The 21,695-nt window shown below is 42.9% G+C and overlaps 1 protein-coding gene and 1 pseudogene across 1 annotated transcript in view; one reads left to right on the top strand and one right to left on the bottom strand.

Annotated features, from left to right (window-relative positions):
* Window positions 1–4,462: 4,462 nt before the first annotated feature.
* The window catches only part of CUNH22orf39 (chromosome unknown C22orf39 homolog), a 28,834-nt gene continuing 11,601 nt past the window's right edge, over window positions 4,463–21,695 (bottom strand). The window contains exon 3 of the mRNA XM_052740292.1: window positions 4,463–5,270. Within this exon, the coding sequence (XP_052596252.1) occupies window positions 5,148–5,270 (123 nt within the window). The 3' untranslated portion in view covers window positions 4,463–5,147. The remainder of the gene's footprint in view (window positions 5,271–21,695) is intronic.
* LOC128111844 (STE20-related kinase adapter protein beta-like) lies at window positions 5,277–13,050 on the top strand (annotated as a pseudogene).

Below are 21,695 nucleotides of genomic sequence, written 5' to 3'. Positions count from 1 at the left end.
AAAAATAAGGCAACTAGACAGAAAAACTCAATTTTCTAACTTTGGGGGCTATGAACGCAAACTGGACGGAAAAAATCTTTGAGCTTTTCGGGTAGTAAAAAAGCTCTTCTTTGAGCTTATGGGGAAGGAAAAGTTTCCTATGGAAGCTTTTGACCTGGGGACAGCTGAAATGCAAAGTCCAAGCAGCAGGAGAAAGTAATTTCTCCCTGAGGCAAAAATGGGGGTGTAAGAAGTCAAAGTTTAAAGTTGGGAAGTTTTGAGAAAAGTTGGTCTTTCTTTCTCCTGGGGAAAAAAAATCTTTCTCAAACTATAAAGCTTTTCTTGGAAAAATTGTGGGGGGGGATCTCTCTAAAAAGCCTTAATCTTTCTCAAAAGCTCTCTTAAACTTAAAAACTAAAGTCTTTAACTTTCTCTCTCAGAAGGACAAATTAGAATCACCTGAAGATATTAGTATGGGGACCACTTGTGATTAGCTCAAAGGGAAAACAACAAACCTCTTAAGATGGCAAAACCTCTCCAAGTTCTTTCAAGCTTTAAAAATCCTCCCTGCAATGCAGGAGGCAGGGACAAGTTCCTAAAAACCTCTTCTAAGCTCTGCCTCTTCAAGCTGGTAAAAGACAGTGAGTCAGAGTCCCCTGAGGGAAACACTTGGGAGAGTGTGGGTAAAGAGCTACAGAGAGCCCAAATGGGCAGGAAACTTTACCTGAGAAAAGCAAAAAAGCCAAGCTTTTCAGTTACAACTGAGCTGAGGCATCAAGAGTTTTGTCTGAGTGAGCTTCTTTGAAAAGGTGTTCCTAATTGTCCTAATGCAAAGATCCCCTGAAGCATTGTATCCTCGCTTCTGACCAAAAACCCAGAGGCGACTGGCCAGCATCTCTGACTTGGGGTGCATTTCGGGGATACTAGGGTTCCTGCAGTTGCAAACTTCCTGGAGCACAGAGCTGAGGCAGAAAGGTGCAGGACCCAGGGGAAGATTGCTAATGAACAACCAAAGTTAAAGCCGGTGGGAACGGCACAGTTGTCTGCTTTCCTACAAGTCCCGGGTTGATAGGTCCACAACTGCAAAAAGAAATCTGAGAAAAAACTTTCCTATCAGAGTAAGGACCTTTCTGGGAAAACAGTAAAGCTGAACTGTGTCTGAAGCAGTTGTGCTGCTGAGTCAGAACGCTGTCTGGGGAAAGAACCCAGCCAGGGCAGAACAGAACTATCTAGGAGTAAAGCTTTCTTTTCTGTCAGAGAAAGCATGTCCTTGAGAAAAGCTGTTTCAACTGACTCCTGGTGAGATGAGGGAGTGTGGCCCTGAGGGGTGATTGCCTCTGGCCTAAGCTCTGTCCTTGAGCACCCAGACTAGCAAATGCAACCCACTGGGGGACTGGGCCAGGTGAAGGCCTGAGGGAAAAAACACCTGTCCTAATGGGGGTTTAGAAATGGCAAAAACCTCCCTTGTTAGATTTTCAGTCTGTACGCAAACCACACAGACCCCGAAAACAGAAACGAACAAAAAGCCCCTACCTTCAGTAGCAGGGAAAGCCGCCACTGTAGTGTCGGAAACTGTTTCTGGGGTAGAGGGGATAAACTGAGACCAAACTGGATACTGTCAGGGAGAAAGACTCTGAAGAAAGAGAAGGGACATATTCCTCCCCAGAAAATACATGACCTGTGAAAAGCTGCTAGAATGAGGCAGATTCGGGGGGAGAAAAAAAAAGCCCCTACCTCCAAAGGCAGCTAGCAGAGGTACAGAGCCACAGACAGATACCTGAAGCTCTGCATCTGGTGGGGAAGGAACAAGCAAAATGAGATCAGTGGGAGAAAATCTCTTCTGAAGGAGCTATGGAAAAGCTGTTGTACATGATCTTTTCACTGACTGGCTAAGACAAACACAAGCCCCTAGGAAAGTTACTATCAGAATTGCTCATCTCAATGCGCGCTAACGAGGCAGGTGCAGTTCTGATTTGGGGCCAGTGTCAAATGAAGGAGAGACACCTGTTGAAGCCAGCTGAGGAGAGAATAGAAATCTCCCAATGTACCATAGCTGAAAATGTAAAATGCTTGTTCAAATCTCCCGTTGCAAAAGCAAAAAACTTTGTTCAAACCTCCCGGGCAAGAATTTGTAAGCAAGTCTGGTAAAAGAGAACCAGTTGACTCTCAGACCCGAAAAGAACTATGGGAAATGACTGATGGGAAATGAAATAAGGAAAATGATATAAGGGACTGATATGAGACTGATTATTATGGACTGATATAAGGGAAATACATTCTGGGAAAGGTAGTTTTTCCGCTAAAGATGGTGACATTGCCCTGAAACACTTTTGTCAGCTCGAAAATAGGTTCATGGTAAACTTAAAATACAGCTTTTAAAAGAATAAGGAGGAAAATCGTCTAAGAGTTTAAGTGTCAGTTCCAATGAAAAATTGAAAGGATATGGAACTAGGTGCTTCACGGTTTGGGGCTCCGTTGGTAAAATGCCTTATTTACCCTAATAGCTGTGCAAAGTTTTTACAGTAGTTGGATGACAAAAAGCTACCTGTAAGAGCAAACAAGCCACTGTGCAGTTTATACACTGAATGTTGTCTTAGATATGAAGAAACTTATGTTGAAATTAAATTATTTGCCTTTTGAACAAACTGCCTGCAATGAGTGATTCCTCTGCAAATCTAATTAAGGGGATAAGAAACAGGCATTCAAAAAGAAATGACTGCTTTGTAGATGGGGAACAAACTTCAGAAAAATCTGTATTAAAAAAATAGTTGCTTCACCTGAAAGTTCCTTATAAGAAATCAATGCTAAATATCGCAGCTGCTAACATCAGGAGTTAAAGCGAATGAAGTGAAAATACTAAATCCTGAAAATGCTTTTTCTCAGAGTAAGCTAATGAAGGATATGTTTCATGAAAGAACATCTATGTTCTTGACTCCTTTGAATAGTAACAGTTTTGGTGAAAATATTGGAACTAACAACCAAGTCAAAATGTTTCAATAAATTCAAGACGCTATTCCACAAAAGACAACTGCCATGCTTTGTGGGCCATATTAGAGCTCACTCCAATCTTCCTGGTCCTTTAGCTGAGGGTAATGCGAAATGGAAAGATCCCTGCTTGGGATTATGGAAGGGTCCCGATCCTGTGTTAATATGGGGTTGAGGACATGTTTGTGTTTTTTTCACAAGAGGAGAATGAAGCTCGGTGGTTACCAGAGCATTTGGTGTAAGGAGCATGGAACTAAGGAAGGGTCAGCTCCAATGGCATTCCTATAAAGGAACCAGAAGGAAAGAAGGAAAGAAAATCCCCCCAAAGGGAGTGGCACTATTAGGAGATGTGGTCTTGTTAGAGGAAGTGTGTCACTGTTGGGGCAGGCTTTGAGGTCTCTTTTGCTCAAGCCTCCTTCAGTGTGACTGTCAGTTGACTTCCTGCTGCTTTCTGGCCAAGATTTAGGCAGCACCACATCTGCCTTCACGCTGCCATGCTCCCCATCATGATGGTAATGGACTGAACCTCTGAAACTATAAGCAAACCACCTCAATTAAATGTTTTCTTTATAAGAATTGCTGTGGTCATGGTGTTTCTTCACAGCAATAAAAACCCTAACTAAGACACCAGGCCTCTAAGATTGTTTGTTTTCTTTTATTTTCCTGAGACTAAGAAGGCAACACCAGGTCCCCAAGATGGCTTGTTTGGTTTTATTTCCCTTAATGTTATTCTTTGCTTAATTTTGAGCCTTTCAATTACAGTAACAGAGGTTAACGAAAAAACAACTTCATGTGATCACTGTCAAGTTTAGAGGAAACTATTTCCTCACAATCTGGGGTTAGAAAAAAGCCAGCATTCCTCAGGAACTTGTGAAGCTGGTTCCCTTTTACCAGAAGGAGCCATTTCCCTTTTCACTGGCTGAAGGGACAAATGACTGCCTGCGGTGGCTATTAGCATATCAAAGTGCATGCTGGCTCCAGGCTCCCTCAGTATCACAGGTATCTATTACACATTTCAAAGCCCAGGCATCTTAGCTCTTCTCACCTCCTCCCCTACCCTAAACTTCCCCAGCTCATGGGCTTCCCTCCTGCCTGCTCCTCATTCTCCTTATAACCCTGCTATTTCAGCCACACTCCCTCTTTTGGCTACTCTTTGTCTTCATCTCTTGCTCTCCCCAACTTTCTCTCCCTCTCTCTCTGCTCTGCTCCTGCTTCTCTCATGGTCAGGTCCAGTCTGCTGGCCATTTTCAATCTACTGCTCTCTCTCTGCTCTGGACTCTCCCAGATGCCTCTGTCTGTTCTCTCTCATATCTACAATGAAAACCTTCCCCTTAACCACACCATGGAGCGGTCATGTCATTAGTTTATACAATCTCTTTCTAAGAGTGTCAGAGTCCAGCCCCGACCTGTAGAAGGGTTCTTGGAGGGAGGAGGGAGGAATTGAGAAATAATAGAAAGAAATATAGACATAAATGGAGAGAAAGACAGAGACACAGGATAGCTTCAGGAGAGCCCTGGATGAATATCCAGTTGCTCCGAGTTTATTCCTGATGGGATTTTTATACATCAGTAATGGGAGGGGCAAAAGACCTCCCCCTTTCAAGATCAAGGTATGAAGTACCAACAAGTGTAGACCCTTCAAAACACCTGGTAGCCATACCTTTGGCCAAATCATCCTATTAGGCAGCCCTGCTGGACAAAGCAAGCTCAGACTTTCTGACCTTGAGTAAGGCCTTTCTAGGGAGCCTCTGTGGACCCCCACAGATAAGAGGCTTTCAAATTTTTGTTGTTGTTGTTCTGCTTAGTTTTCTAAATTTACTACCCTCTATATTACAGGGACTTAAACCCAATTTACATATGATGAACTGTGAAAAGGATCTCCTAAATTAGATAGTACTTTCTTTCTAATAGAAAAGAAAATCACCATGAGGGCTTCCACAGAGTCTAGCTGTAGTAGACGTAGGTGTGTCTAAGCAAAGTTGATTTTTAAAGTGTTTAGCTTCTACTCAAGCTTTACCTAAACATTGTATACTAGTTAAAAACTACCTGGTGGCCCGATCCCGCCGGGGTGGGGCGAATCCCGTCTGGCCCGTTGCCCCGGGCTAGGGCAGAGGTCCGGGCCAACGGGCCTTGTCACAGCCATGCTGCATTTCTGCGTCCTGAGGCCCACACTGGAAGCGGGCCTAGTGTTCTTGCCTCGGCCCTCCTTGGGGCAGGTCCCAGGGCTTACACATGTCGCATCCCCTCAGCGTCCACCGCCTGGAGTCGCTGGTCTTGGTCGCAGGCCAGGTGGGATATATCTGCACCTTGAAGATAAAGCAAAAATCTTCTTTGAAATAGATGGGGTTTTGTCACTTTCTGTGAACTAAACTGATTCAATGTCTCTTTTGGATTGTTTCTGTGCTTCACGAACTCGAGTTGAATCACTCAGACCCGAAAACCAGTCTGAAATCAGTGCCCATCAATATCTGGTTGATGAGCCAGCCATTTCCTGGTCACCTGCACCTGCTAGAGCCAAGGAAGTGATATGTTCCACTAATGTTTCTCACTATGAACTGCAAGTGGAAATAGGAAGAGGGTTTGACAACCCGATATCTGTTCACCTTGCACAGCACACTCCTACAGGAACACTGGTAACTATCAAAATTACAAGCCTGGAAAACTGCACTGAAGAGCGTCTGAAGTGATCACTGAAGAGAGCAGTGATCCTGTCTCACTTTTTCCAACACCCCAATATCAACAACTTACTGGACAGTTTTCACTGTTGGCAGCTGGCTTTGGGTTATTTCTCAATTTATGACCTATGGCTCTGCAAATCAGCTCTTGAGGACCTACTTTCCTGATGGGATGAGTGAAACTTTAATAAGGAACATTCTCTTTGGAGCAGTATGAAGGTTGAACTACCTGCACCAGAATGGCTGTATCCATAGGAGTTTTAAAGCCAGCCATATCCTCATTTCTGGTAATGGCCTGGTGACCTTCTCTGGCCTGTCCCATCTGCATAGTTTGGTTAAGCACAGACAGAAGCATAGGGTTGTGTTTGGTTTCCCACAGTTCAGCACATCAGTGCAGCCGTGGCTGAGTCCAGAACTACTGAGACAGGATTTACATGGATATGGTGTGAAGTCAGATATTTACAGTGTTGGGATTACAGCATGTGAATTAGCCAGGGGGCAGGTCCCTTTCCAGGACATGCACAGGACTCAGATGCTCAGATGCTATTACAGAAACTGAAAGGTCCTCCATATAGCCCAGTGGATATCAGTATTTTTCCACAGTCAGACTCTAGAATGAGAAATTCCCAGTCAGGAGTAGACTCTGGGATTGGAGAGAGTGTACTTGTCTCAACTGGAACTCACACAGTCAATAGTGACCGGCTCCACACGCCATCCACAAAAACGTTCTCTCCTGCCTTCTTAAGCCTGGAGCAGCTGCGTTTGCAGCAAGATCCCGAGAAAAGGCCATCAGCAAGCAGTTTATTGTCCCATGTATTCTTCAAGCAGATGAAAGAAGAAAGCCAGGATTCCATCCTGTCCCTGCTGCCACCTGCTTATAACAGGCCATCGCTGGCACTGCCACCAGCGTCACCGTGGAGTGAGCTGGAGTGCGAGTTTCCTGGTGACAAAGACCCAGACTGTGAGTTCTTGGGTTGCCAAATCATTTCATGTCCTCTATACCTGACAGCTTCTCCTTGCTGCTTTTCTTCTGTGTTGTTAGGTCCAAATGCCAGGTCTAGACTTGAAAATACAGTTGGTGACCTGGAGAGCTGACCAGTTAAAACCACTCTGCTCATGGGGCGTGGATTCATCCCCTCTGCTCAGATCAGAGTCCCTTCCCGACTTCGACATCAGAATTGGAATCCAGCTACAGTTAGTGTCATCTGGTTTTTGTTTGTTTGTTTGTTTGTTTTCCTTTTCTCTCTCTAAGCTGTGACTGGTACTTTCTGGATCTCAGTGTGATTTTTGAGCCAACTAGTTTCCTTCTACGTCTTGCTGTCCTCTGGGAATGAGCCCTCCCTCTGAGGACAGTGCTTCCAAGAACATCTTTTCTTCCGGAGTTTCTAGCCTTTTTGATCAGCTATTGTTAGATGAACAGACTGGTTTATTCTGGTACAAAGTCCTTTTTTTGGAGAAGGGAAAATGTTTGTACTATCCCTTTTACATATGGTAACATCAAACTGAGCCTTGCTCACCTTAAATATAAAGAGAAGATGCAATTTGCATCTTAAAAGGGAAGCTAAAGTAACACTTTTCTACCTGTGTAAATTATATATCCTTAATTCATGCACCCTGTAGGAGCTCAATAAGGATTTATTAAATGGTCGGCATCCCCCAACTTTTTAGAGGGACGAGTTAATAGTAAAACAGCGCTGGTTGGTGGCACTGGTTACCGGCGGAAAAGTCACGGGCCACAGCAGAACCCAATGTTAGTTTTTAGAGCTTTATTAGGAGGTAAAGACTGGGAAAAGAAAGAGGGGAGCCAGTTCTGGTCGGGGAAGGGAGTGGGGCGGGGAGCAGAGCAGAGAGCAGAGAGAAAAAGGGGGGGGGCGTCGGCGTCTGGCTTTTTAAAGGTGGGTACATAGTCATCTGTGCTGGCTGATGACGTAAGACGCCAGACCTCGAGGAGTGAGAGCAGAATCCTAACACAAGTGGCATTCAGCTACCCGAGATTGAGCAATAACAGGTCTGCGATGCCCTTAAATTTTTAAAAATTTAAAAATAATTTAGAAAAAGAAAAGAAAAGAAAAAAAAAAACCCTACCAAATTGGTACAACTGCCCCACTGGGTGTTCAATAACCATACATAGAGGCCTGCACTGATGTGGTCAGAGAAATTAGAAGGGAGAATATTTTCCCCCTTGTCTCCCAAGATCAGCTAAGTCCCAGCAAACTGTGAGGCGGCTCTCAAAATGCCCTGTAACTATGGAAAGTCACCTTTTCTCTTGCTCAGGGAGGCGTGGAGACACCACTGAGTGGACTCTAACCAGTGTCTAGTCTGAAAGAGGGTAGTTAACAAGGAGGAAAATACCTTCACACTTACAAATGAAACAATGGCCAAGCAACAAAGGCCTCGACTTATCCTCACATAGACGGACTAACTGGCAAAAGAGAGACTAGAGGACCCAGAGACTCCTCCCAAGCCCAAGTGACCCCTGAGGACCACATCTTCATCTGGCCCTGACAGTACAAAGAACGTGATTGATTTGGCCACCTACATGGTCTTAAACACCCAGAAGGAAAGTATAACCAGGATTAAAATGATCAATATATATGTTTCTTTAACAGTCCCCAGATATTACCCAACCATATAAGGCATTATTTGAACAACCATTTCTCACTAACAATTCTCTTCCTGGTAACAATATTTTGTTCTACAAGAGCATTTCTCACAGTTTGTAATAATGATATCCTGTGTCCCGATCACCCATGTTCCCTGATTAAAGGAGGATTCCACTCTGCCATCAAACTCATAGCTTTGGAAAGTTATTCAGAGTATCCAAAGGGTATCTTTTGAAACTTTGCTAGACAACCCTATGAAAATGACTCAGTCCAATTCTATTTCTCTTTTAAATTGTCAGTTATATGCTGACTTTAACTGTCTTCTTTTACAAAGCTTCCAGGTACTTGTTCCTTATGCAGGAGTCTGATGTAACAAACAGCTAGTTACAGTTACCACATCCTTCTCCAGAACCCCGGTACATGGTCCAGCCAGTTGTACAATTGTATTCAACCTTTTGTTACTTCATAAATAAACTTACGTGCCGTCGGGCAGTGGTGGTGCATGCCTTTAATCCCAGCACTCTGGAGGCAGAGCCAGGTGGATCTCTGTGAGTTCGAGGCCAGCCTGGGCTACCAAGTGAGTCCCAGGAAAGGCGCAAAGCTACACAGAGAAACCCTGTCTCGAAAAACCAAAATAAATAAATAAATAAATAAACATACATTAACTCAGTAAATCTTGATGTAAATTTTCCTCATTAGTTTTGACTCTCAGTGTTCCCCACAAGGCTGTCCAGTTATTACTTCCTGGCTTACTTTCTGGATTTTTGCCATCTGTTAAGTTTCACTGTATCCCCTGAGATGGATCCTCCTCTGAGGCTCTCTAACTGTTGCCCTTCTGCATTTTGTCAGCTTAAAGCAGTTAAAGGGGAGTCTGGTGCCCCAAGTCCCTCACAGCAGTTGACTGACCTCTGAAAGGGAGACTGATGGGCCATGGGCCGTCGAACTCATCCCTTCTCTTGCCGCTCTGGGTATTGTTTTCAGGACTCTGAACAGCTGGACTGGAGCCTTCTTTGCATCAGTTAATCTCTCTGTCTCACTGTGCTCAAAAAAACCCTAGAGAAATTTTGGATCAGCCTACCATCCTTCAGGACCAACTCGACTGACTACTGCAGCACTCCAAGACTAGATATAACTATTGCTAATAATGGGACCTGTGCCCTCTTCCAGGAACAACGCTGCTTCCACACCAATAAACTAACTGGTTTGAGATAGGGCCCAAAAAACACAAGGACAAGAAAATACTCAGCTACAAGCCTCCTCCTATGAACGGACTTTTGGTTCCCACCTGCACTGGCTCCTCCCCTTCATCACTTCTTTCTTCCTTATTATCCCCATACTTATGTTTACTTACTGAACTTCCCCTAAACCCAAACAAAATGTTCCACATAAGTTCTCCCAATAACTCCCACCCTACAACTCCGTTTGTTCCCCTTATATCTGCAAAAGGGCCTTTTATATGTGGTGATATTTTATTTGTGCCAAAATGTGATATTTTATTTGTGCTGAAATGTGGTGATATTTTATTTGTGCTTTAATAAATAAAGCTTAGCCGGGCGGTGGTGGCGCACGCCTTTAATCCCAGCACTCGGGAGGCAGAGCCAGGCGGATCTCTGTGAGTTCGAGGCCAGCCTGGACTACCAAGTGAGTTCCAGGAAAGGCGCAAAGCTACACAGAGAAACCCTGTCTCGAAAAACCAAAAATAAATAAATAAATAAATAAATAAAGCTTGCCTGGAGATCAGAGGAAAAGAACCAAGCCATTATAAGTAAACGAAGAAGTCAGGTAGTGGTAGAACCTGCCCTTAATCCTATCACTTGGCAGGCAGGATCTCTGTGTGTTCAAGGCCACACTGGAAACAGCCAGGTGTGGTGTCACATGCCTTAAATTCCAAAACTAGTTAACCATGGAGGTCTGGAGGTCTTTACAGAAAGAGGAAGTGATGTAGCTGGGCGGAGAGAGCAAATCAGATAGCAGAACAGCAAGGCATATAGGCATGGGTACACAGGAAGTATCTCGCATTTGGAAGCTGCAGAGTTGGTGAGGTAAGGTTGGCTGGTGGCTTTCCCTATTTCCCTGATCTCTCTAAGGCTTTCACCCCTATATTTGGCTCCATGTTTTTTATTTAATGAGACCATTTAGAAATTTGTCCACATTTATATGCTGGGAGAAACTCGGGCAGCAAGGGACCTTCATCGCTTTCACCCAGGCTAGGTGCAATCGTTGCACTAGTCCTGTATTCTCTCCTGCTCCCTTTCCTTGATTCTCTGTGGCTCCCTGCTGCTTCTGCTGGCTCACTTTGGTGTAACACTCCTGGAAGTGGAACTAGTCACCGTCACCCTGAATCAATTCTATGCTCACTTCCTCTCACAGGCTCTCTCTCTCTCTCTCTCCAGTCTCTACGCTTCCTTTTAGCTCCACCTTCCTCAGCAATCTCTGTTTCACTCTGCAACTGGATCATCTGTGTGCTGGACAGTTTTTTGTCAACTTGACACCAACTAAAACCATTTGAGAGGAACAACCCTCAATTAAGAAAATATCTCTAGCCGGGCGGTGGTGGCGCACGCCTTTAATCCCAGCACTCGGGAGGCAGAGGCAGGTGGATCTCTGTGAGTTCGAGGCCAGCCTGGTCTCCAAAGCGAGTTCCAGGGAAGGCACAAAGCTACACAGAGAAACCCTGTGTTGAAAAACCAAAATAAATAAATAAATAAATAAATAAATAAATAAATAAAATAAAAAAAAAGAAAATATCTCTATAAGATTGGGATGTAGTCAAGCCTCTGGGGCATTTTCTTATTAGTGATAGATGGGGGAGGGCCTGGCCCATGGTGGGTGGTGCCATCCCTGGGCTGGTGGTCCGAGGTTCTATAAGAAAGCAGGCTGAGCAAGACATGGGGAGCAAGTCAGGAGGCAGCACCCCTCCATGGCCTCTGCATCAGCTCCTGCCTCCAGGTTCCTGACCTGTTGAGTTCCTGTCCTGATTTCCTTCAATGATGAACAGTGATATGGACAATAAGCCAAATTAAAAACCTTTCCTCCCCAACTTGCTTTTGGCCTAGTGTTTTATCACCACTTACTTGGTAACCTAAGTAAGACAATCTGCTCACATCCCTCTCTTTTTCAAAGTCTCTCCAGGAATACAGGGTGTCAATAGCATGATCCAGTCACGGTAGAACTCTCCTCCAGCTTGGTGGCCAAAGGACCCCCCTCTTCAGCAGCAGAAGGACTTGGAAGTATACACCACCATCGATGACCCTCTTCAGCATGAAATGGCTAAGAAAGGACCTACGCCACTCCCACTCCATTTCCTAAACCCTTTAGGGTTTGGAATGATAGAGTACCTCTCCTTGTAAAGAGGATTCCTACAAGGCTACAGATAACCCTTCCCAACCTTCCTCAGTTGTCTTGGAAAGGAATGTCTGTGGGGATAGCCTGTCTCTCCTTGGGCAAACAACTTCGGGAAGGAGAGGCTGCAGTGGGTAAATGTGCACTGCATGCTGCAACCATTTCTGCATTCCTAAGACCCTCACACCACCCCCTATAAAAGGGTCATGGCCATCTTTTTTCTCTGACGGACCACTCAACTTCCCATGGGTTGTGCCAATAAACATAGTCCTGCCTGCTGAAGGTCAGGCTGCTGGTTATCTTCTGCATCTGTCCCTTGAAGCTGCCTCAGAAATATAACATTCACCTTCGACCTTGTTTGAGACAAGGTCTCTTATGGTTCAGAGCTACTTATGCAAGGCAGTCCTGGCTAGCTGGCTCACAAGCTGGCTCCCATCTCACTTTAGGAACACTGGGATTACAGATGTGTGCTAACCGGTTGAGTTTCTTGTGGGTTCTGGAGATCCAAACTGAAGCTATCACACTTGCCCAGCCAGCACGTATCCCCCGAACCACCCACCATCCTTTACCCAGCTGAATGGTCTTGGTACTTTCGTCAAAGACTGACAAGGTGAGAAGTACCTCAGTGGTGGGTGCTCACCCAGGATGCATAAATGGCCTTGGGCTCCAGCCCAGCATCACCACTACCCCACAAAACATGTTTGTCCATACATTCTAAGATTTCTTTCTGGGCTGTTATGTGGTTTGCTGGTAAAATGTAACACAAGGGTTCTGAGTCTTTGGCTCTACCTCGAAGTATAAACTACATGCAACCATTTCCTTAACCCCTTCAGCCATATCTGATGTCCAAGCTACTACCACCTTTGACCTGACCTACTCCAGCAGCCAACTCTGTTCACAAAGCATGTCCACTCCTGCTTCTTCTATGTGGAGCAGTCAGCTACTTCTGTAAAATGAAAGGCCAGGGCTTCGGTGTCCCACCAGTCTAAGAATTCTACCTAGATCCTCAATCACAGTGAGTAGCATCGTTGTCTGGTCAGCACTGGTTCCCTTGACTTTGTGGGACTTTCTCAAGATAACTAGGCTACAGCCTCTTCATCCAGCATGGCTGCTATTGCAACCTTCCCACTTCCCACTTCCCAAGGGGCCAGAACAAGTCCCTCATGGTAGTATAGTAGTACGTTTTTGAAATTTTTGTTTTAAATTTCTGGCTATGCAGATAAGGCTGGCCTTGAACTCAAAATCCTCCTGACTCGGCCTTCTAAGTGCTGGCATTAAAGGTGGGCATTATCAGCCGGATGATGGTAGTGCATGCCTTTAATGCCAGCACTCAGAAGGCAGAGGCAGGTGGATTTTTATGAGTTCAAGGCCGGCCTGGTCTACAGAGCAAGTTCCAGGACAGCCAGGGTTGCCCAGAAAAACCCTGTCTCGGAAAAAAACAAAAACCAACCAAACAAACAAACAAAAACCCCTGAGCATCAAGAAAATAAATAACCCAATTTAAAATTGGGCACAGAACTAAGAGAGAGCTCTCAAAGGATGAAACACAAAGGCTGGGGAACACTTTTGAAACATTCACCATCCTTAGCCATCAAAGGAATACAAGTTTAAACTATTTTGAGATTTCCTCTTACCCCAGTCAGAACAGCTATGGTAACAGAAGCAAATGCTGGTGAGGATGTGGGGAGACAGGAACACTTATTCATTGCTGGTGGGAGTGCAAACTTGTGCAGCCAGTGTGGAAGTCAGTGGGACTGTTCCTCAGAAGGCTTGGAAAAGATCTACCTCAGTGGAACTAACGCTGCCTTGCCCTGACTTCTGCTACAAAGCGTCCAGGTCCTCGCTGCTTCTGCAGAGTCTGACGTGTAACAAACAACTGGCTACACAGTTACTTTATCCTTCCACCGAACTACAGGACACCGTCCAGCAAGTTGTACTGTTACACTTTACCTTACTAAACAAAACTTACATTAATCATGATGTGAGGAGATTTTCCCCCATTGACTTTGTCTCAGTGTTTCCCACAAAGTTGTAATAGAGGAGACCCAGTGACCAATTCTGAATTTATGCTGCTGGCCAAAGAAAAATGTCAAATTCTCCTCCACCAAACCTTATGTCTGGTAATGGATGATGGTGAAATCATCATCTATATTTTTAAAATGGTTTTCTTACCTATTCTCTTCCTCTAATAAGGGCAAAACATCCCCAACTTTTCTTCACTACACTCTCAGTAAGAATTGTAGTAGTACAAAAAGTTTCACTTTTTGATGTCACAGGTGCTACCTCACTCACATAACACACTCCAAGGATACACACTGTCACGTATGGTGTCTCCCGTTCTGGATCTTTGCCATATGTTAAGTTTTATCTTGGCCTTTTGGATGGGCCCTCCTCTAAGGACTCACTGCTGCCCTTCTACATCACCTTCTGCCAACTCTGAAACAGAGTTGTCTATGTCCTTGTCTTAGTAACTGTTCTGCTGCTGTAAGGAGACACTATGACCATGGCAACTCTTAAAAAAGAAAGCATTTATTGGGGACTTGCTTACAGTTTCAGAGGTTTAGTCCATTACTATCATGGTGGGGAGCATGGCGGCACCCAGGCAAACATGGTGCTGGAGAGTCGCTGAGAGTTCTGCATCTGAATCCAAAGGCAACAGAAGAGAAAGAAATATACAGGGCCTGGCTTGGGCTTTTGAAACCTCAAAGGCCACCCCCAGTAACACCTTTCCTCCAACAAGGTCATACCTACTCCACCAAGGCCACACCTCCAAATCCCTTCCAAGCAGTGCCACTCTCTGATGACTAAGCATTCAAATATGTAAATGTAACCGTCTTATTAAATAAGAAACACAGAGCCAAATGCAGAGTTAAAAGCCCAAGAGGTCAGAGCAGTAGCTAAGAGCTGAGACTAAAAACCCTTTCTTACCCTTGGCTGCCACTGTCGTCCTTCCCCTCAGAAAGAGACCTACTTCCCGTGTATCTGTCTTTTTATTGGCTTTCTGTTCTGCCTTCTCATTGGTTGTAAACCCAACCACATGACCTCCTCATCACTGCCTGTCTATACAGACCTCCAGGTCTTCTATGGTTGGTATTGAGATTAAAGGCGTGTGTCTCCATGCTGGCTGTATCCTTGAACACACAGAGATGTGCCTGTCATGTGATCGTGATTAAAGGTGTGTGCCACTACCACCTGGCTTCTGCTATGGCTTGCTATTAGCTCTGACCCCCAGGCAATTTTATTCATTAACATACAAATAAAATCACATTTCAGTACAAATAAAATATCACCATACAAATATATGAGCCTATGGGTCCACTCTTACTCAAACAACCACAAAGGTGCATGGGAATCTTCTAAAAGCTCTCAGCTCTCAGCCTGCAGGGTTGAAGAGATCTCAAGGACAAGGAAAATTTGGAGGAAAGGGGAAATTTGGTCACGCCAGGCTGGCTGAACCTGTCAGTCAATCTCAGAAGCAGAGGTCCTACGCACAAAAGGTCTTCTCCAGAACTCTTTTATTTTCTTGCTTCACTCTTTTTCAAGTCCAGTTTGACTCTGCTTCAACTTCTGTCATAAGAAAAGAGTACAGTTTTCCATTTTGCCTTCTCTATCAGCTTTCAGCATGGGGAATTCTTTGCCTCCTGTATCTCATCAGCATGCAAGACCATTAAGTGCCTTATTTAAATAAGTTAGAACTAAGACGTCATTGAAACAAGACTGTAAACTTTCATCTCTGGGTACACCATGAATGAATAATTCCTGTGGGTCTCCTTGTCCCAGGCCCTATCCTCATCAGACAGTGGAGCAGCCCTGCCATCGATGCTACAGCCGAGGCAGGCCTCCACCAGCTCCTCAACTGAGGATGTCTGGCCATTCCATCCACAGCAAAAAAAAAAGTCTTCTTTCACCTTAAGAACATTCTGGCCGTGCAATAGCTTTGGATGCAAAGGACAGACAGGTTACTTGTTCGTAATACAAATCTGAGAGCTTTCAAGGAAAGTTTAATTACCGGGGTCTCTTAAATAAGAAAACTTCAGCCGGGCGGTGGTGGCGCACGCCTTTAATCCCAGCACTCGGGAGGCAGAGCCAGGCGGATCTCTGTGAGTTCGAGGCCAGCCTGGACTACCAAGTGAGTTCCAGGAAAGGCGCAAAGCTACACAGAGAAACCCTGTCTCGAAAAACCAAAAAAAAAAAAAAAAAAAAAAAAAAGAAAACTTCAAACCTGAGGCTCAGTTACCTGCCAGCCCTCAGTTGGTTAATAGACAATCAGTGGAGCCTCCCACTGGGCTCAGACTCTGCCCCAAGGGTGTAAAATAAGTAAGGAAGGAAGTAAATGGACAAATAAATGTCCCCATCTTAGGACACATTCAGAATCTTCTTCCATTAACAGCAAAAACCTGCCAAGACCTTCACAGACTTAGTGTCGTACAAGCAGCTACAAAACCACAGATAGCAAAGAGATTGCTTCCACCCTGTTTCTTTCAGTGACTTTTAAAAAGACAGATTCTGACCAGACCTCTAAATGTTTCGCATGTAACAGTCAGACCTCCCTTTCCTACTAAAACAGGGAAACTCACAAACAAGAGTCAGTGGGGAAAAATAAACTCAACTACCACACCGCGGCTGCTGCTGCTATTTTTCTCTTTTCCTTTCTTTCTTTCACTTTCTTTTCTTTTCCTTTTCCTCCTTTCTTTCTTTCTTTCTTTCTTTCTTTCTTTCTTTCTTTCTTTCTTTCTCTCTTTCTTTCTTCCTTTTCTTCTTTTTTTTTTGTTGTTGTTGTTTTGTTTTGTTTGAGACAAGGTCTCTCTGTGTAGCCCTAGCTGTCCTGGAGCTCACTCTGTGGACGAGGCTGGCTTCGAACTCAGAAATCTGCCTGCCTCTGCTTCCCAAGTGCTGGGATTAAAGGCAAGACAACACTGCCTGGTTGCTGCTGGCTTTTAAAAATGGCTTTTATTAATCCATTATGCTCTAATGATTAAAAAGGGAGGGGGGACTTGGCATTGATAGGGGAAACAGTAAACCCTTTAACAGGTTAAATGGATGGAAAGATTCTAGTGAAGAAGAATTTACATATGAATGTTAAAATGGATGGATATGTCCAGACAAAAGAAAGGTAGAAAGTTTATACACGTTGTGAAAACAGAATGGAAAGGAAAAGGGGAGGGTTTATGCAGGCTGTGAGGGTGCTGGTCAGTGGCTGCAGTGTGTGAAAGAGGAGACTTAAAGATGATACACACAATGTTAAATTCAAAGTCTCACATCTCGATGTTAAACCTCTACTTCAATCAATGCAGTTCTCAGAAATCAGCCTGCTCTTAGTAACCATGGTAAGCCCTGGCCACTAAAGCTTTACAAAAACAAAAGTATCAGACACTGCCTCAAAATTAAATCTCCTTTGGTCATTTGAAACATTGTTGTTGTTTTGAGATAGGGTTTCCCTGTGTATCTCTGGCTGTCCTGGAACTCACTGCATAGACTAAACTGGCCTCAAACTCACAGAGATCCACCTGCTTCTGCCTCCCCAGTGCTGGGATTAAAGATGTGTGCCATCAGACTCAGCTACACTTTAATTAAAAATAGTTTCTCTAAACCAGGCGGTGGTGGCACAAGCTTTTAAATCCCAGTACTCAGGAGGCAGGGGCAGGTGGCCAGCATGGTCTAAATAGTGACTTCCAGGACAGCCAGGTCTATGCAAATAAATACTTCCTAAAAAAAAAAAAAAGTAAGGAGTTTTATCCAAACTATGGTTTTATCTAAATTTTCTCGAGGACTTCGCCAACATCCGGGTCTCATTTCCTTCATAACTTGGAGCTGAGGTTCCACACTGTGCTTCCTTGAACAGGCTTCCTCTGGATTCCAGCAGGATTGGTAAAGCCATCCCATAAACTAGTACCAGAAGACAACAACCTTGTAACAAAAGAGGGACACTTTCCTGAATTTCAACTACATGTAAACTGCCTGTCACTTCTAATCTTACTCTATTTAATTAGCTTCTCATTACACTCTGCTTGGTCTCCTGGCTTTAAGTTTCAGACAGAATCATGTCTGGATTCCTGCTATCTTGACTCATCCATGGCATGGACAATCTGCTTTAAGACAACTTAGTTATGCCTTGGAATGTAAATGTTTTTTAAAAAGATTAATTGAATGATTCTGGCAGCTATGATAGCTGCCACAGTTATCAATGCCATGGCAGCGGTAGCCTTAACCCAAACCACAGCAACTGTAAATTCCTATGCTCAAATAAACATAAAATGGTGTTTGATATCTAACTGGCTAAACACTTGTAGTTTGTTTTCGGGATTAAATCTTTTGGGTTTTTTTTGTTTTGTTTTGTTTTTGTTTTTGTTTTTGTTTTTTCAAGACAGGGTTTCTCTGTGTAGCTTTGTGCTTGTCCTGGAACTCACTTTGTAGCCTAGGCTGGCCTCGAACTCACAGAGATCCGCCTGCCTCTGCCTCCCCAGTGCTGGGATTAAAGGCGTGCACCACGACTGCCCAGCGGGATTAAATCTTAAGACGTGGTCTTTTACAGGAACAGCCATTCTGTTTGTCTGCCTCCTCCTCAAAGTTCTACCCTGCCTTTGTCTCCTTTTCTTTTCTTTTCTTTTTAAACAAACAAATAAATAATTTTTTTTACTTTGGATTTTTTTCATTCAGACTTTTTTTTTAACATAAAAACAGGTTATAACTCAAAAGTCCAGGGTTATTTGAAACTGGAAAATATTTTCTCTGTAGAAAATAGTAAAAATGATAACATTTCCCAATAAGCCCTTTTAAGCCAAATAATAGCTGAAATATATATATATATATTTATTTATATATATATTTATTTATTAGATTCTGGGATACAGAAGAAACGTATCTTCATCTGTTCAGAGAACTATGTATTACTTAAGTTGTGTAAGTGAGATTCCTATTCATCTTCCCCTTCACTGTTTGATTTACAGCAGACATTTTTCTGTAAGCTAATCCATAATCTAACAAGCTTTTAGCCTCCCCTCCTGAAAGTATGGCCAGCATTTTCTTTCATCAGCTTGATATGGTACAAATTCTTATCCTAATAGTGAAATGTTTCACTAAAGCTTGCCCAGTGATTGGGCAAAACCAAAACTTATTATAAGCCACAGTCATCCTAGGGTCCTCCCTGCTAGATAACCTCCCTGGATCTGTGGGTTGCAGTCTGATTGTCCTTTACTTTATATCTAATATCCACTTATGAGTGAGTATATACCATGTTTGTCCTTCTGAGTCTGGGTTACCTCACTCAGGATGATTATTTTCTAGTTCCATCCATTTGCCTGCAAATTTCATGATGTCATTGTTTTTCTCTGCTGAGTAGTACTCCATTGTGTATATGTACCACATTTTCTTAATCCATTCTTCAGTTGACAGGCATCAAGGTTGTTTCCAGGTTCTGGCTATTATGAATAATGCTGCTATGAACATAGTTGAACATGTATCTTTGTGGTATGATCCAGCATTCCTTGGGTATATGCCCAAGAGTGGTATGGCTGTGTCTTGAGGAAGACTTATTCCCAGTTTTCTGAGAAATCACCATACTGATTTCCAGAGTGGCTGTACAAGTTTGCACTCCCACCAACAGTGGAGTGTTCCCTTTGCTGCACATCCTCTACAACATAGACTGTAATTAGTGTTTTTGATCATAGCCATTCTGACAGGTGTAAGGTGGTATCTCAGAGTCATTTTGATTTGCATTTCCCTGATGGCTAAGGATGTTGAGCATTTCCTTAAATGTCTTTCAGCCATTCGAGATTCTTCTTTTGAGAATTCTCTGTTTAGCTCTGTAGCTCACTTTTTAATTGGACTGTTGGGTATTTTGATGTCTAATTTCTTGAGTTCTTTATATACTTTGGAGATCAGTCCTCTGTCAAATGTGGGGTTGGTGAAGATCTTTTCCCATTCTGTAGGCTGTCTTTTTGTTTTATTGACCATGTCTTTTGCCCTACAAAAGCTTCTCAGTTTCAAGAGGTCCCATTTATTAATAGTTGCTCTCAGTGTCTGTGATCCTGATGTTATATTTAGGCAGTGATCTCCTATGCCAATGTGTTCAAGACTACTTCCTACTTTCTCTTCTATCTAGTTCAGTGTAACTGGATTTGTGTTAAGGTCTTTGATCCACTTGGACTTGAGTTTTGTGCATGGTGACAGATATGGATCTATTTGCAATCTTCTATATGTTGACATCCAGTTATGCCAGCACTATTTGTTGAAGATACTTTCTTTTTTCCGTTGTATAGTTTTGGCTTCTTTGTCAAAAATCAGATGTTCATATATGTGTGGATTAATGTCAGGGTCTTCAATTCGATTCCATTGGTCCGTATGTCGGTTTTTATGCCAGTATCAAGCTGTTTTTATTACTATAGCTCTATAGTAGAGTTTGAGGTCAAGGATGGTGATGCCTCCAGAGGTTGCTTTATTGTACAGGATTCTTTTAGCTATCCTGGGTTTTTTGTTTTTCCAAATGAAGTTGAGTATTATTCTTTCTAAGTCTGTGAAGAATTGTGCTGGGATTTTGATGGGAATTGCATTGAATCTGTAGATTGCTTTTGGTAAGATTGCCATTTTTACTATGTTAATCCTACCTATCCATGAGCATGGGAGATCTTTCCATTTTCTGATATCTTCTTCAATTTCTTTCTTCAGAGACTTAAAGTTCTTATCATACAGGTCCTTCACTTGTTTAGTTAGTGTTATTCCAAGGTATTTTATATTATTTGTGGCTATTGTAAAGGGTGATGTTTCTCTGATTTCTTTCTCAGCCCTTTTATCATTTGTATAGAGGAGATACTGATTTTTTTTTTAGTTGATCTTGTATCCTGCCACTTTATTGAAGGAGTTTATCAGCTGTAGGAGTTCCTTGGTAGAATTTTTGGGGTCACTCATGTATACTATCATATTGTCTGCAAATAGTGAAAGTTTGACTTCTTCCTTTTCAATTTCTATCCCTTTGATCTCCTTTTGTTGTCTTCTTGCTCTAGCTAGAACTTCAAGTACTATATTGAATAAATATGGGGAGAGCGGGCAGCCTTGTCTTGTTCCTAATTTTAGTGGAATCGCTTTGAGTTTCTCTCCATTTAATTTGATGTTGGCTGTCAGCTTGCTGTAAATTGCCTTTATTATGTTTAGGTATGTTCCTTGTATTCCTGATCTCTCTAAGATGTTTATCATGAAGGGGTGTTGGATTTTGCCAAAGGCTTTTTCACATCTAATGAGATGATCCTGTGGTTTTTTTCTTTCAGTTTGTTTATATGGCATATTACATTGACAGATTTTCATATGTTGAACTATCCTTGCATCCCTGGGATGAAGCCTACTTGGTCATGGTGGACAATTTTTTTGATGTGTTCTTGGATTCAGTTTGCCAGTATTCTGTTGAGTATTTTTACATCGATGTTCATTAGGGAGATTGGTCTGTAATTCTCTTTCTTTGTTGCATCTTTGTGTGGTTTGGGTATCAGAGAAACTGTAGCCTCATAAAAAGAGCTTGGTAATGTTCCTTCTGTTTCTATTGTGTGGAACAATTTGAAGAGTATTGGAATTAGCTCTTCTTTGAAAACTTGTACAATTCTGTGCTGAAACCATCTGGTCCTGGGCTTTTTTTGGTTGAGAGACTTTTAATGACTGTTCCTATTTCCTTAGGGGTTATTGGTCTATTTAAATAGTTTATCTGGTCTTGATTTAACTTTGGTATGTGGTATCTATCCAGAAAATTGTCCATTTCTTTCAGATTTTCCAATTTTGTGGAATACAGGTTTTTGAAGTATGACCTGATGATTCTCTGGATTTCCTCATTGTCTGTTGTTATGTCTCCCTTTTCATTTCTGATTTTATTAATTTGGATGCTCTCTCTCTGCCTTTTGGTTAATTTGGATAGAAGTTTGTATATCTTGTTGAGTTTTTCAAAGAACCAACTCTTTGTTTCATTTATTTTTTGTTTTGTTCTCTTTATTTCTATTTCATTGATTTCAGCCCTCATTTTGATTATTTTCTGGTGTCTATTCCTCCTGGGTGAGTTTGTTTCTTTTTGTTCTAGAACTTTCAGATGTGCTGTTAAGTCATTAGTATGAGATTTCTCCAACTTCTTTATGCG

This window comes from Peromyscus californicus, unplaced genomic scaffold (assembly GCF_007827085.1).
Source record: "Peromyscus californicus insignis strain IS unplaced genomic scaffold, ASM782708v3 Scaffold_16__1_contigs__length_79575227, whole genome shotgun sequence".
NCBI classification, from domain to species: domain Eukaryota; kingdom Metazoa; phylum Chordata; class Mammalia; order Rodentia; family Cricetidae; genus Peromyscus; species Peromyscus californicus.
The sequence above is the reverse complement of the archived record's forward strand: the minus strand, read 5'-3'. Positions and strand labels throughout refer to the sequence as shown.